Raw genomic sequence first — 15,165 nt, forward strand, 5'->3', positions numbered from 1 at the left:
GGCCTCTCAAAAAACATTTGTCAAATGACAGAAGTAGAAACAGTGTTAGCGGTAGAGGGCGCTGTGTATTAAAAATATAGTTTTCTCATATCTTGTTCTATAAGATAACTAAATATGTGTAAATAGGAAATGTTCACATGAATGCGGGCGCTGCGTGCGGTTCCTGTATTAAATTTATTAAAATGAAACTGGCGGATTCAATATTTCAAATGTGGCTAATTTTGCAATTAAAAAAATTTTGTCGTGATAAACGTAAAATTTTAAGTAAAAATTGTCACATGCGAAATTTTTGTACATGGCGTCATTTCTGAGAGTTAAATTAATAAATACTCAATTTTTTTGCCGGTAAACTGGAATAATAGGTATAGAATCTAGCTGTTTAAGAATTTGCCGGTATTACAAAATTATTACGGTTGCCCATTATAAATCAACTGTCAAATAAATTAAATTCAAAACAGCGGCCAATAAGTACTGTGTGAGACATTTATTACTTATAATTTTACGTGGACTACGTCAAAATTTTTTAATTGACAAAATTAGCCAATTTTAGAAACATTGAGTCTGCCATTTAGAATTTCTCAAATTTAATACAGGAACCGTACGCAGCGCCCGCACTCGTGTGAACATTTCCTCTTTACACATATTTTGTTGTTTTATGGAACAAGATATAATAAGGAAACTGTATTTTTTAATATACAGCGCCCTCTAGCGCTAACACCGTTTCTACTTCTGTCATTTGACAAATATTTTTTTTCGCAATAGTGTGCGAAAAATTGATGTTTTCCGCACTGGTATTAGTGTGGAAAATCGATTTTCCCACATAGTGTGCGACAAAGGTGTGCGGCAAAGGTGTGTGGAAAAGGTTTTGTCACACACCGGAAAAAATTTTGCTACACACTGGAAATCAAAATTCAAACCTATTTTGTACCTATTTTCCTCACACATTGCGAAAAAACTTGTACGCAACTCGTGCGGGACGATTTCCCGCACTCGTGTGATAAACTCGCACTCGTGGCCGGTGACGGTAACTCGTACCTTGCGATCACACTCGTGCTACGTACTCGTGTGCTCAACTGGTACTCGTTCCCGTCAACTCCGGCACTGGTGTGAGTCAATCACTACTCGTGCGGGAAATCGTCTTTTCCGCACTTGTTACGTAAATAATTATTAAAGGGCATTAGCTAGGCTAACTTGTAAGAAAAAAAATTCAGCATACATTTTGAATAATCGATGATAAAAATAAAAATTTAAAAAACAAAAGGAACCCTAACCTCAAAATTTTCAAAGTATTTTTATTACATTCTATGGAAAAAATACCAACTGTTTTTTGTTTTTTTTCCTGTACGCATCGATTCGTCTACAAAATAAAGAATATTTTTCTTTGAGACAAAAAAAATCTAAATATCTGATGACAATCACTGACTGCTGAGGTATTCGTCAAAAAATCTAAAAAAATTTCAGTAATGTTTTCCCATGAAGTTCTTTCAATCCCCAGAATTAAAAAAAAAATGAATTATATTTTGTCCTATTTCTCGTGAAATGCCTTATGTATACTTAACTAATCAATTATTGACACCAACTATACTGCACTGTTTCATTCATATCATGATGGCATGTGTATACTTTTTTTTCCTGTTTTAGATGGCTCAGACTTCATTGCAAACCAATGATGCATTTCAATGAAACCTAAAACACTTTACTTTGGTGTTTGGGTTGTTGTGTTATATTGATAAACATTTTAGTTAATGTTCAATAAAGTGTAGCATTGGCCAGTAAATTTTTAATCGTAATAGGTATAGTTTAAAATCAGATTTTTTCAACTTACATAGATCAGCACAGATGGTATCATCCGTATGATAATAGTAAAACTGGGGGCCTGAAGTATTTTTGAATAAGTAGAAAAAAAACAAGAAATCATATAAAATTTCAAGTTTTTTAAAAATTGTTTAAAAATACTTTAGGCCCTCAGTTTTACTGTTATCACACTGATTATACCGTCTATACTGATCGATATATGTTGAAAAAATCTGATTTTAAAGTAATTTTTATTCAAAATTTGTGAAAAGATTACAGCTGTAATTTATAGCCATATTTATAGCTGAATTTTATTCATTATTATAGCTGTTTTATAGGTAGTTATAGCTATAATTATAGCTATAATTTATAGGTATAATTATAGCTATAAATTTTTAACTGAGAGTACTGTAAAAAGAAAAACTATTTTGTTTGGTTTGGTTAATGATTTATTTAATAAATAAATACATAATTAATACAATTTAAATCATACCTGACACCTTTTATCACGATAAAATGTATCACTTGGAATAAACAAATATATAGTACTATTGTATGTACAATATCTCTATAATTGTTACATACTTATCAAATCTCACTTATTCATTGTACTAACATCACAATCAGTTTACACAATACTGGTGTTCTTTGATCAATTACCAGTAATTGATTTTTGTTCGAAGCGAACAATCTTATTATAGCATTTTAATAAAATCAGTAATTGACTTTCGTTCGAAGCGAAAAATCCTTAAATAGTATTCTAATGAAATTACTTTAAATCAACAAAGTACGCAATAAAACTTTTTCATTGGTTGTCAAACAATTAAGCTTATTACACTAATACAATAGTCACTTGTAAAAATAATATAATAAAATAAAACCTTCCCGATAATAAACCACTTTATATTCAAGCTAATAAGTATGATATCAAGAACAGGAAAAAGCCTGTCGTATCCCAGACAGGTGGTTCATTGAATAATTCAATCACATGCAGCATCCAAAAGACCACACATCACAAGCAGAACTTGCTTCTTCTCTATGTAAAAAAATCTCGGAGCCATGTACATGTACATACCGCACATGCCTCATCGCATAGTCGAAGCCAAGCTGCTTTTCAAGATGTCACATTTCCCCAAACCAAGATCGCAAATTTTTGTAAGAAAATGTTTCTTCTTCTACGTTGTAAGTCAAAAATCCTCCAGCGGGATCGAGAACGATCCATCAGCGTGGACTTGCTTATTTTATTATTGTTAACAAGAATACTAACAGTTTCTCCTTCATTCTCGATTTGAATCTTTTTCAACTTGGGAGTTATTGACAAGTCTACCAAAAATGGAACAAACAAAAATTAATACATTCGATTTTGGTTTATTCTTTTTTTAATGAAAACTCATTAAAACAACATAGTTATTTATTTTACTATTTATTTTGCTGTGTATTAAAAGTCAAATCGAAACAGCGCAACCTAACCATGTTCGCTTGGCGATAAATATATAGCATACTATTGCGCGAGTCGAGCAGCCGCTGCCGCTGTGTCGTTGCGCCCAACTTTGTCATTTAATATCTCGCTAAAATGATAAAAGTACTCTCTGGAAATCGCCATAGCGACGTAAAAAATCCTGCTCTTTCGATTAGCGATGGTTAAAAAAATTTTTAAAATTCCTTTTTTGAGATATAAAACATTTTGTGTTTTTTCTAGGTTAAATCGTCATTTTCTCAAAAAACCGATTGCATCACCGAAAAGCTGAGGAAAAAACACGTTGCTCTTATGTTTTCATTAATTTTTTCTCAGTTATTTGTAATACCGTAATCGCGAGTTGAAAGGTACATGTTTTGGTGCTCGCAGATCGTGCTAGGACAGTTGACGTGAAATGCCTCATATGCATAGAGATATTAGAAAGATATTATAAAGATATTATATATATATATGCTTTAAAAATCATTGTACACCGCTACTTAGTAATTTTACTATGTAAGGCAAGCGTGCGGGGTGTGGGGGAGTCCCTATGAGGCTCTTTTACCGTCAAGCTTGAATCAGATGGCGCCAGGACACGTCGCGGCTGTCATACTTACACACCGTCAAATTTACAGTTGTGTATTGTGTCCGTGAGCCTATCTGTGTGATGAGCAAAGCAGAAGACATAACCTTTGTAAATGATTGCTGTTGTTTGCAGACAATTTTTGTTTGCATTTACGTTTAAAGATAGTAGGAAAAATGAAGTGCAGTGTAATATTCTGCGATAAGAAAGTGAAATTTAAATTTTCTTCTGATTGTGTGATAAAAAAAGTGGCTCGAAGCAATTGGGAGACCAACATTTTTGCCGCTCCCAAGTCATGGCTTACCTGTCCACGAGTTCTGCTTTTCTTTCACTGACTCTTGCTCCTTTCCCTTTTAAAAGCTCTTTCAATTCGGAAACTTTTAAGCTCCCATAATATTTTTTCTTGTCTTCCTTATTCATTTCAAAATTTCAAATATTGCGCTTCACCACTACACTTTAATTTCCTATGTACATACAATACTGAAAAGTAATGTTGTGTGAGTGAGACGGCCATGACAGCCGCGACGTGCCCTGGCGCCATCTGATTCAAGCTTGACGGTAAAAGAGCCTCATAACTACTATGGGTTATGTGCTGGTTCCAGGCGATGGCAGACCCACGGCTGCCAGCGGTTCAAGGTTGGGAAGGAGAGACTGATTGAGTAGGCCTGTGTAAGAGTAAGAAGAGTCTTTATTAGAGGTGCCTACAAACAAACGCTCAAGAGCCTGGTCAGGCTAGCACTGCTCGACTGCGCGTGTCGAGAGAGCAACGAGGCAAGTGTGGAGACGCGGGCGGCAGGAGGGGAATTTCCCCCACTCCTGCATACATACAGCCGAGGAGCCCCACATACTCCCCCCCGAGCAAACGCAGTAAAAACATTTAGAGGGTGCATGGCAATATGCAGCACATAGAATAACAAAAATTAATTTTTTAAAATTAGAGGAACGCCGGTACAAATTTTTCTTGACAAAATTGTAGGTACGCAGGTACGAAGTTCTCTTAAAAATAGGTACGCAGGTACAGAGTTTTCTTAAAAGTTAGGTACGCAGGTACAAGGTTTACTTAAAAAATTATAGGTACGCAGGTACAAAATTACTTTGTTGTACGCAAGATCAATCTAGTAAGTTGCATTTTTTGGTGATTAATGATAACGTGATAAGGCTTTATTCTCTTCAAGACTAGATCACAATCAAGTTTTACTTAAATCTAAGGTGGATACAATTGTCCGTTTCATGCAATGTTATATAAAACAAAATTAAGTAACGCAAAAGTGATTCGAGTGTCAGGCATTAAGATCAAATCTCACATTGTCAGAAGCTTTCTTATTTTTATTACATTGGTAAGTCTTAAGAATAGGTATAGGCTTTTTGGGCTGTAGGGGTGGAATTGATAGGTCGAGTAGAGGAATTCCGAGGTTCTCAGGAATGAAGTAGGCTGGTTTTAGCAGTTCAGTCGAGATCACTTTGGGCACTCCTTTGATGTCGATTTTGAAATCCCGATCAGAGACACGCTCAAGAATCTTGTAAGGCCCCGTGTAAGGTCTTTCGAGAGATTTTACAGCTGGAGAGCGCCGAAAGACGTGAGTGCAAGAACTGAGGTTCTTGAACACGAAAGGGCGAGACCCGTGATGATGTTCGACGGGAACAGGTTTCAGCTGTCGCATGTGCTCGCGGTAATCCTCGATGAAGATTTGAGGATTGGCTTGGAAGTCGTCAGAAATGAAAAATTCTCCAGGAATGCGAAGAGAGGTTCCGTAAAGAAATTCAGCAGGAGAGGCTCCTGTGTCACTCCGCACCGATGTTCGAAGGCCCAAAAGGACCGTGGGGAGGATTTTGACCCAGTCAGGCTCGTTATGACACATAATTGCTGCCTTAAGGCTGCGGTGCCAGCGCTCCACCAGGCCGTTTGCGGCAGGGTGGTAGGCTGCTGTTCTCTTTCTCTGACAACCGATGAAGGACAGGTAGGCGTTGAAAATCTGGGATTCGAATTGGGCTCCCTGATCAGTAGTAAGGAATCTTGGGGCTCCGAACCGAGAGACCCAGTGTTCTTGAAAAGCCCGTAGGACCGTGGAAGCCTCCATGTTTTTGAGAGGTACAGCCTCAGCCCAACGCGAAAACCGGTCGATCATGGTCAGAAGGTACGAGAAGCCGTCGCAGGTTTTGAGAGGACCAACGAGATCGATGTGGACATGTCGAAATCTGTCATCCGGGGCCACGAACTGTAGGGGTTCGTTTTTGATATGACGAGAGATTTTTGACTGTTGACAGTCAGGACAGGCCTGGCACCAGGCTTTGATATGGCGGTGCATCATGGGCCAGACATATCTTTGCCTTAGTAGCTGGTCAGTGACCTTGGGACCAGGGTGCGCAGGTGCGTGAAAGAGGTCGAAAACACGCTTTCGAAGTGTTTTGGGCACGTAGGGGCGGATAATGTTGCCGGTCAGGTCGCAGTGAAGGCGACTGTGGTTGTGACCTAGCTCGATGCTCTTGAGGTTAAGCGAGTGATCGGAGGATTCGAGAAGCTCCTTGAGCTCTGGATCATGCTGCTGATGCTGTATGAGTTCGGGCATTTCGATATCGAGAGGTAGCCGAATCATATCAACGCGCGAGAGAGCATCCGCGGCGACATTATCAGTCCCAGGGAGGTGTTCAAAAGATGTTGTAAATTGCGATATAAAGCAGAGTTGACGCCGTTGACGCGGCGAGGCTTTGTCGAGTTTCTGAGTGAACGCGTAGATCAAGGGTTTATGGTCAGTGACCACCTTGAAACTACGACCTTCAAGGAAGTATTTGAAGTGCTTGATAGACTCGTAAACAGCAGTGAGCTCCCGGTCATAAGCGCTGTAATTGCGCTGAGACGCGGAGAACTTCTGCGAGTAGAAAGCGTGAGGCCTCCAGACATCACCAATGAGCTGCTCGAGGGCCGCGCCCATAGCGAAATCCGAGGCATCAGTGACTAGACGAGTGGGAGCATCCGGAGAAGGATGAATGAGATGACACGCATTGACTAGGTCGTTCTTAGTCTGGTCGAAAGCTTGAATGGCTTCTGAGGACCAGTCGATGACTCTGGTGTCATTTTTCTTCGAGTCATTAGTGTAGGTGTAAAGAGGAGCTTGAACAGAGGCTGCGTTAGGCAGGCTGCGGCGGTAAAAATTGACCAGACCCAAGAATCTGCGGAGCTGGACAACTGTATTAGGCCGGGGGTAGTCAATGATCGTCTGAACCTTCTCAAGAGAAGGTTTCGAACCATTCTGGTCGATGAGCTGACCGAGGAAGACTATCTCTGATTTGCCAAACTCACACTTAGAGAGGTTTAGCCGTAAGCCAAATTGTTTGAGTCGCCCGAGGATGACACGAATGTGTTTCTCATGCTCTGCAGGAGAGGACGAGAAAACGAGTATGTCATCTAGATAAGCGAAAGCGAAATCTAGGTCACCCAGGGCTCGGTTAATGTATCTCTGAAAGGATTGAGAGGCATTCCGAAGACCGAAGGGCATGAAGACGTACTCGTACAACCCAAAGGGCGTCGTGACGGCGGTCTTCAAGACGTCAGTGGGGGCCACCGGGATTTGGTAATAAGCCCTGTACAAGTCCAACTTGGAGAAGATTTTCTTACCCTGAAGCAGCATAGAGTAGTCGTGCAGGTAAGGAATAGGGTATTTGTCAGGGACTGTGCAGGAGTTTAAGCGGCGGTAGTCGCCACAGATCCGCCATGACCCATCCTTTTTCTTGACCATGTGGATGGGACTGGCCCAGGGACTCTTCGAGGCTCTGCAAGTGCCCTGTTTGACAAGTTTTTCGAATTCGTCTCGAGCGATCTTAAATTTCTCTGGATCGAGACGCCTAGTTCGTTCCGTAACTGGTGGACCGTTAGTTTCGATATAGTGAAAAACATCCTTCGCCGTCAGAGGAACAGCAGGCTTTTCACCAGTGACTTCAGGAAAGTCCGCCAAAATTTTGGAGAAGTCAGACTCAGCGCTTAAGACGCTGATTTTGGGAGAATTGGAAAGTCTAAGACTCCCGACAGAAAAGGTGTTAGAGTAGGGGTCGATGAGCCTACGTTTTTGCAGGTCAACCAGAAGACCAAAAAAGTGCAAGAAATCAGCCCCCAAAATAGGGCTGGCAACGTCTGCACGATGGAATCTCCAGGGAAATCGACGTTTGAGGCGGAGATCTAAAAGAAGATTCTCTGGGCCGTAAGTTTTAATAATGGAGTCATTCGCTGAATAAAGCTTGAAGTTAGTAGGCTTTGAGTTACTGTCGAGTTTAGGGAGCAAGGAAATCTCAGCTCCAGAGTCAACGAGGAAACTAAGTCCCGAAATAACATCGCGAATGTGGAGGCGTTTAGTCTCGGAAGCATCTCCGCTCGCGGCCTCCAGGCGAGGAAGAGGATTTAGTTTTCCGAGGGGGTGGAGCGCCAGGAGCAATCGCCACGGCAGCGAAAGGCTTTACTGCCAAACTTGGCATGAAGATAGCAAAGTCTATCGCCCTGGGCCCCACCGCCGTCCTTGTCGCAGTTGCGGTTCTGCGACTTGGACCGTCCACGTCGGTTCGATTGACTCCTGGGACGCTTGTCCTTTTTCTTCCAAGTGTCAACCTTGGCCGAGATACGGGCGATCTCAGTCTTGAGCTCATTAAAGCAGGTTAGGATGGGATCAGAACCGACCGAGCTGACTTGAGGGGAATCTGCAGTCATAGATGCCATATATTTATCGGCTGCTTCCGCCAGTTGAGTCAGGTCGGTAATAGCAGAGATTGAGAGAGCGGCGCGACAGTTAGCAGACAACTGTTCCAAGAAGATGGTCTTGAGGACGTCCTCCCCGCAGCCCGCGCCGAGGGAGCGCATGCGACTCAATACTAGCGAGGGCTTACCCTCCAAGGAGAACTGGCTGCGCAAAAGCTGGCGGAGGCGATCAGCCGCCGAGCCACTGAAGGTGGATAGCAAGCGGGCCTTGACCTGTTCGTACAGGTCACTGGGTCGCGGGTTTGCATCTAGGAGGTCGATCACTAAATTCATAGCGTCCGCGTCGAGTTTCTCCGCTATATAGTCTGCTTTGGTTGCGGAAACAGTTATTCCAGCGTTACGTAGGGTTATTTCGCACTGAGAAAACCAGACTCTGGGATCACTGCGTAGGAAGTTGGGAATCTTGGGAGCCCTATAAGCCGACACCTGAGGAGTGCGAGCGTTGGCTAGAGAGTTAGTAAGCTGCTCGTTCTGTTGAGTGGCCAGAGCCAAAGCGGCGGTAAGCTCCTGCAACCGCTCCTCAGTTGCCATCGCAGAGGTTCAAAAAATTCACTGGTCCGAAAAAAAATTTATTGATTTTTCTTACAAAATACGCAAAGCTGATAACCAGTAAAAAAGAATTTTTGAGATCCACTAACCAGCAAATATTGACGATCAATGAATTTTTTGAATGTTAATAATAACGTATAAATAATTAAAATTAATAATAATAAGTCTCTTAGTTGTTAAAACGCAGTGACAAAAAACGCCAAGTTGCAAAAAAAAAGATTTTTGATAAAACGAAGAAATAGATTCTAATAAAAGGTTCACAGTTAACGCTAAGAGTAGTAACGCGCACAAAGGTAAACAAGCGTTTCTGCGAATTACACTGCTTACGCGGTATGGCTCGTCAACAGAGGTTAGGCACCGGTAGTAACTGAGGCACAAAGGCTTTATTTATACTGGTCTTACGCGACCTTCAATAAATACCTCGATGATGCGACGACCTGGAGCGAGTGTGCCGACGACGATGATGATGAAGATGATGCGAAGCCGGTGCGCTCGATGAAGGCGGCGACGGCGCGTGCAGGTGTAGCGCGCAAAGTGTCGATGCAGAAAATGGCGGCGGCGCGCTGACACGTGCGCGGATTACGGGCGAGCGGAAACGCTCGCGAAGGGCAGTGCAGGTACGCTGAACAGGTGCACGCGGAGGCGGCCGTTAAGCCAAAAGGCACGACGACGACGCTGAGGCAGGAGGCGGCGCGCTGACAGGGCACGCTGACAAGGCGCTGTAAGCCGGGACAAAGGCAAGGCGGCGTCGTTGACTCGGCTCGGAAGACTGCGTACTCTCCTCCCGAAGTAGTCGGGGTCACCAATATGGGTTATGTGCTGGTTCCAGGCGATGGCAGACCCACGGCTGCCAGCGGTTCAAGGTTGGGAAGGAGAGACTGATTGAGTAGGCCTGTGTAAGAGTAAGAAGAGTCTTTATTAGAGGTGCCTACAAACAAACGCTCAAGAGCCTGGTCAGGCTAGCACTGCTCGACTGCGCGTGTCGAGAGAGCAACGAGGCAAGTGTGGAGACGCGGGCGGCAGGAGGGGAATTTCCCCCACTCCTGCATACATACAGCCGAGGAGCCCCACACTACGATTGCGGTCACGCCATCTACTGCATACGTTGCATACTTACCACTACTTCAGTATATTTACTATTGGAATAGTAAAAAAACAACTCAGATACTACTCCCCCTTTTTAATTCTAGCCTTACAAAGTGGGAAGTAAATTTACTATCACAGTAGAATTTTTACTACTGCTGTAGTATGAATATACCACGCTCAGCATAGGTCGGATTATTTCCTATGCTAAACGAAGTCATTTTTTTACGATATTTTTTACTGTGTATCGACGCTTCGTTGGAAGACCAGCGCTGTTCAGATTTTTCAATGTTATTTTAAATAAGAAAATGTGAACTGTGCTGGTTTTCGTACGAGACGTCGATATACACTGCAGCTGATAATAGTCTTGTGATATTTAGAAAATCTATTTATTGTCAGCACCATTTATATATAGATCTAATTTTGACACGAGTACAGTAAAGCTGCACAGCACAGCTAAAATTTTAAAGAATTAAGCATGAAGAGTATCAAGACCATATAGAGATATAAGGATAGAGTGCGCTAATTATACTAATGTACGTAAGGGAGAGCGATACTGTAAAATAAAGAGATGGTCGCGGAGTGTCCTCTCCATCGCTTTCTAGCTGAGCGCTGTGATTGGCTGAATGGCTGCTGCTCAAGGGGATATTCTGAACGTCAGCGGCAGTAACAGACGTAGGTTATTGCCTCTTGAGCATCAGCCAATCACAGCGCTCGGGTAGAAAGAGACAGAGAGGACTCTATGATCAAGACTATATTATATCAGCTGCAGTGTATATGTACACATACATTTGAACATGCAAATGTATAGATATTTATGAGCTGCGCAGGCAACGAGTGCGTGCCTGCTGCAAAGAGAGCATATAGTGTAAAAACAAAAATGGGAGAAGCAAACGCAAGACGGCAACGGACAAAACTCCATCGTCGCTTTGCGTTTTGCCCATAGCTATGGTCAATGTGTTAAAGGTGTCGATTCTCTGCTCTAAACCCATCAAATTCTGGCGCTATGCTGACATTATGCATATGCTGGCATGATGACATTACGGCATGGACACCGGTGGCACCATAGCTACATAGCAGCCTGCGCTTGACTCGTAGCAGCTATAGTAAAAGCGCATGGTGTGCCGCACAGGTTCATTGCATTGACGTTCTCATGCGATAATGCCAGTTTTTTCCTCTGCGTTTAGGAGCATCCCCACCCCTTATACTAGTCGAAAGGTGTAACCACTGACTGACTGACGCCTTCAGTCCTTGCTGAGCTTTAGACAAAGCCACACTTGTAATATCTCTAATAAAGCACACACACGCACAATACAAGTCTCTCTACTCATTCCAGTATCTTATCTTACGACAAGATACATATACAGTAGGGCTCTAGTGCCTCTAGTTCTAGGCTCTATTCGGAAATGATATGTCAGTTACTTCTTAGGTTGGTACCTACCCCCATCTCTGCTTAACTAACGGACCCTGTGTTCACATGTAAACAATAGTTTATTAGCTGACTGCCGTTTTTAAGCAAATTTGGCTAAAATCGCAGCTTTTTTAGTGATTAGCTGATTAACTGTTGTTTACATGTCCGAACACAGGGCCCGTTAGCAGCGTTGGATTAGGCGGATTCAATATCGGAACTTTTTCCCTAGATCGTATACATAGCTATACGATATAGGGAGAATGTTCCGCTGAGCAGGTAGCAGTGAAGAAGCATTGCCAAAGACGATACCCACAACGCGCGGAAATTAAAAAGTGTAATATTAATAACACAAGTGCCTATCACCCAACGACCCGGTGCGCTTATTGGCCACTCTATTAAATAATACAATATTAATTATTAACACAAGCGCCTATCACCTCATGACCCGGGGCACTAACTTTCCTCTGTATTTGTTCAGTTTTGAAAATCTTTATTGAATATGATTTAGTGCCTAGTACAGAGTTGCAGACAATTATATCACTACTGTAGATGTGATCTCTCTCAGCTCTTTCTTCCTTGGGTCCTCGATCGTCAGTCCGTCAGCCCGCGCGCGGCTCGGCCGCTCCGCAGGAGCACTACTCGCCCAAAACGAAGGAGGGCGCGCGTGCCGTCTCCTTGTCGGACGTTGATCGCAGGAAACGAGCCGAACAATCCGCCCGCATCGCTCCTGGAGCGACATACTAGTCGCCGCCCGCCAAGGCGGGTCGGCCTTCTTGACCATCAGAGGGTGGCGTTGGTGGACCGGGGTTCGCTACGGGGAGTAAGGCCAGTTTGACAATCGGTCGCACGTACTCGCCAGTCGCTGTCTTCACGGTGACCGCGCGTACCAATCTGTCAGGACCAGGCTGGGCGTGAATAATGCGACCTAGCGGCCAACGACCGCTTGATTGGAGGAGGGTGGCGTCCAGTAGGATGACGAAGTCGCCGACGGCAAAACTTCGGCGAGCAACGGTCCACTTCGGCCTTTGCTGGAGTGTATTAAGGTTCTCTCGGCTCCAGCGTGACCAGAACTGAGCTCGAATGGCTTTCACGAGGTCCCAATGCGAGAGAGCGTCCAAGTTCTCAGTGGGAGGCCTGGGCTCGATGATGGAATCAAGTGGGGCTCCAACGAGGAAGTGGCATGGTGTAAGTACCTCGAGGTCGAAAGGATCGCCGGAGAGCGGCATCAAGGGCCTTCCGTTGAGCACCATCTCAATCCCAACTAGTACGGTGGAGAATTCCTCGTAGGTCAGGTGACGGGAGCCCATTACGCGTCGGAGGTGGCCTTTGACTGACTTGACAGCGGCTTCCCAGAGTCCGCTGAAATGTGGAGCTCCAGGGGGGATGAAGTGCCAAGAAATACCTTGTGAAGCGAGAGAGCCGGCCACGAGGTCCCAGTCAATCTCCGCAATTTGTAACGCCTCGCACAGCTCCAGATCAGCGCGGCGAAAGCAAGTAGCATCGTCGCTCCAGAGTTCAGAGGGTCAACCGCGACGACCAGTGAACCGAGCGAGAGCGCCCAGGAAGGCGGCTGTGGAGAGATCACCGACGAGCTCGAGGTGTAGGGCCTTTGTCGTCATGCACACGAAGACGGCGATGTAACCCTTCGTAGTGCGTATGCCTCGTCCTTTTGACGCAAGTTACTGAAAAAGGCCCGGCGTAGTCGACACCCGTGCGGCCAAAAGCGCGGGAAGGTGTGACTCGTGAAGCTGGTAAGGGGGCCATCATCTGGGTCGCGGAGCGAGCCTGGAGTCGGTAGCATACGACACACCGCCGCAATTGAGCCTTGATTCTGCGTGGGCCACCGAGAATCCATGCACGCTTGGCCGTGTAGGCACTAGTGACCCTGCATCCGCCGTGAAGAGCTCGAGTATGGGCCCAAGAAAGGACCAGCGAGGCAAACGATGAGGCTCCGCTAAGGATCGGTGGATGCCGCTCTTCGTAAGGTAGCGAAGAGAAACCCAGCCACCCGCCGACGCGCAGAACGCCGTTGGTGTCGAGAAAAGCCGCAAGAGGAGTCAAGGGGATCCCTTTTGGCAGTCGCTCGCCGTTCTGCAAACGCGCGCGCTTTTCGCCAAACGTTTCCGATTGGCACAAACGGACGCAGGCCAGGAAGGCATCTTGAAGCTCGGCGGGGGTCAGTGGTGAGAGCACCGGCATGACAGGTGGGCGACGCAACTGGCGCCGGACCCACTGACGAGTGCGCACGAGAACGACGAGTAGAGTGTGAATCTTGGAATATCGTTCAAGTATGCTAGGCTCAGCCAGAAGGGTGGCGTAGCAGGCCAACGGCAAGGGTGTCACCTCTTGTAGTGCTTCCTGGGGCCAGGCTCGGTCGTTGTCGGCGAGCCACGGTGGACCGTCCCACCACAGGAGTTGTTGTCTGAGACCGGACATGTCCGCGCTTCGAGTGGCCACGTCAGCTGGATTGGACTGCGACGGCACGTACCGCCAGGCGCTCGAGGGTAGCATGTCCTGTATCTGGGCCACGTAGTTGTCGACGAGGGCGTTGTTGGTTGGCTGATCGGAGCGAACCCAGTGCAGCTGACGAGACCTTCAGCGCTAAGCTGACACCAAGTGGGCCGCCCACGTCATCGGGGAGGTTGTCCAGCAGCTCGGGCACATTGGCTACCCACTTGCGCAGAGAAAACCCGCTGGCTTGTAGAAGTTCGATTAGCTGGTCACGAATATGTCGGGCCGTGGCGATGTCGTCGGCACTGGAGAGTATGTCGTCGACGTTGCGGTCGTTCATCACCACGGGAACTGCCTCGGGCCAACGGTGTCCTTCGTCCTCGCATAGCTGCTACACAGTGCGCAAGGAGAGGTACGGTGAGCACGAAGCGCCGTAGGTGACTGTTAACAGCTAGTAGTGCGTGGGCGGTTGGTTTGGATCAGGACTCCACAAGATACGCTGTAGGTCGACGTCATGCTTGTCTATCCAGATCTGACGAAACATCATGCGGACGTCGCTGCAGAAGGCGATTCGGTGTCGTCGCCAGCGTAGGAGCACGCTGGGGAGCGCGGTCTGCAGCCTAGGGCTCGCGAAGAGGACGTCGTTTAAGCTGTAGCCGCTCGATGTCGGTTTCGAGGCGTTGAACACGACGCGAAGCCTGCGGCCCTTATCGCTGCTCTGCCAGATGCCGTAATGTTGGATATAGTGCACTGGTCGGGGCGATGCCGTGCGCAAATCGTCAGGCAGCGGCCTTATGTGGCCCAGAGCGATGTACTCTGCCATAAATTGCTCATATACTCAGCACCCATTGCTGGAGTCTGCTGGAGGCGACGATGCAACGAGTGAAGGGCGGCCGTGGCACTCTGCAGGCTGTTGCCGAGCAGCCGCGCACTGTCGCTCTTCAATGGCAGACGAACGACATAGCGGCCATCTGAAGCACGATGGTGATCGAGGAAGATGCGCTCGCACTCAATGTCCTCTGGAGCGCTGCGGCTGACTTGCGGTACTTCCTTGAGGTCCCAAAAGCGCTGCCGCGATGCCAAGACGGTGCTCCGTC

General features: G+C 45.8%; 2 protein-coding genes across 2 annotated transcripts; both read right to left on the reverse strand.

The window, feature by feature from the left end:
- Window positions 1-12,357: 12,357 nt before the first annotated feature.
- LOC106637665 (uncharacterized) lies at window positions 12,358-12,924 on the reverse strand. Its single transcript, XM_089593702.1, has one exon. The coding sequence runs from the start codon at window positions 12,922-12,924 to the stop codon at window positions 12,358-12,360; it is 567 nt and encodes a 188-aa protein (XP_089449828.1).
- Window positions 12,925-14,519: 1,595 nt separating this feature from the next.
- Window positions 14,520-14,891, reverse strand: LOC149374414 (uncharacterized). Its single transcript, XM_089593703.1, has one exon. The coding sequence runs from the start codon at window positions 14,889-14,891 to the stop codon at window positions 14,520-14,522; it is 372 nt and encodes a 123-aa protein (XP_089449829.1).
- Window positions 14,892-15,165: the final 274 nt, after the last annotated feature.

Source organism: Copidosoma floridanum, unplaced genomic scaffold (genome assembly GCF_036245765.1).
Source record: "Copidosoma floridanum isolate Cflo_tuat_1 unplaced genomic scaffold, Cflo_Japanese_pri ptg000020l, whole genome shotgun sequence".
NCBI lineage: Eukaryota > Metazoa > Arthropoda > Insecta > Hymenoptera > Encyrtidae > Copidosoma > Copidosoma floridanum.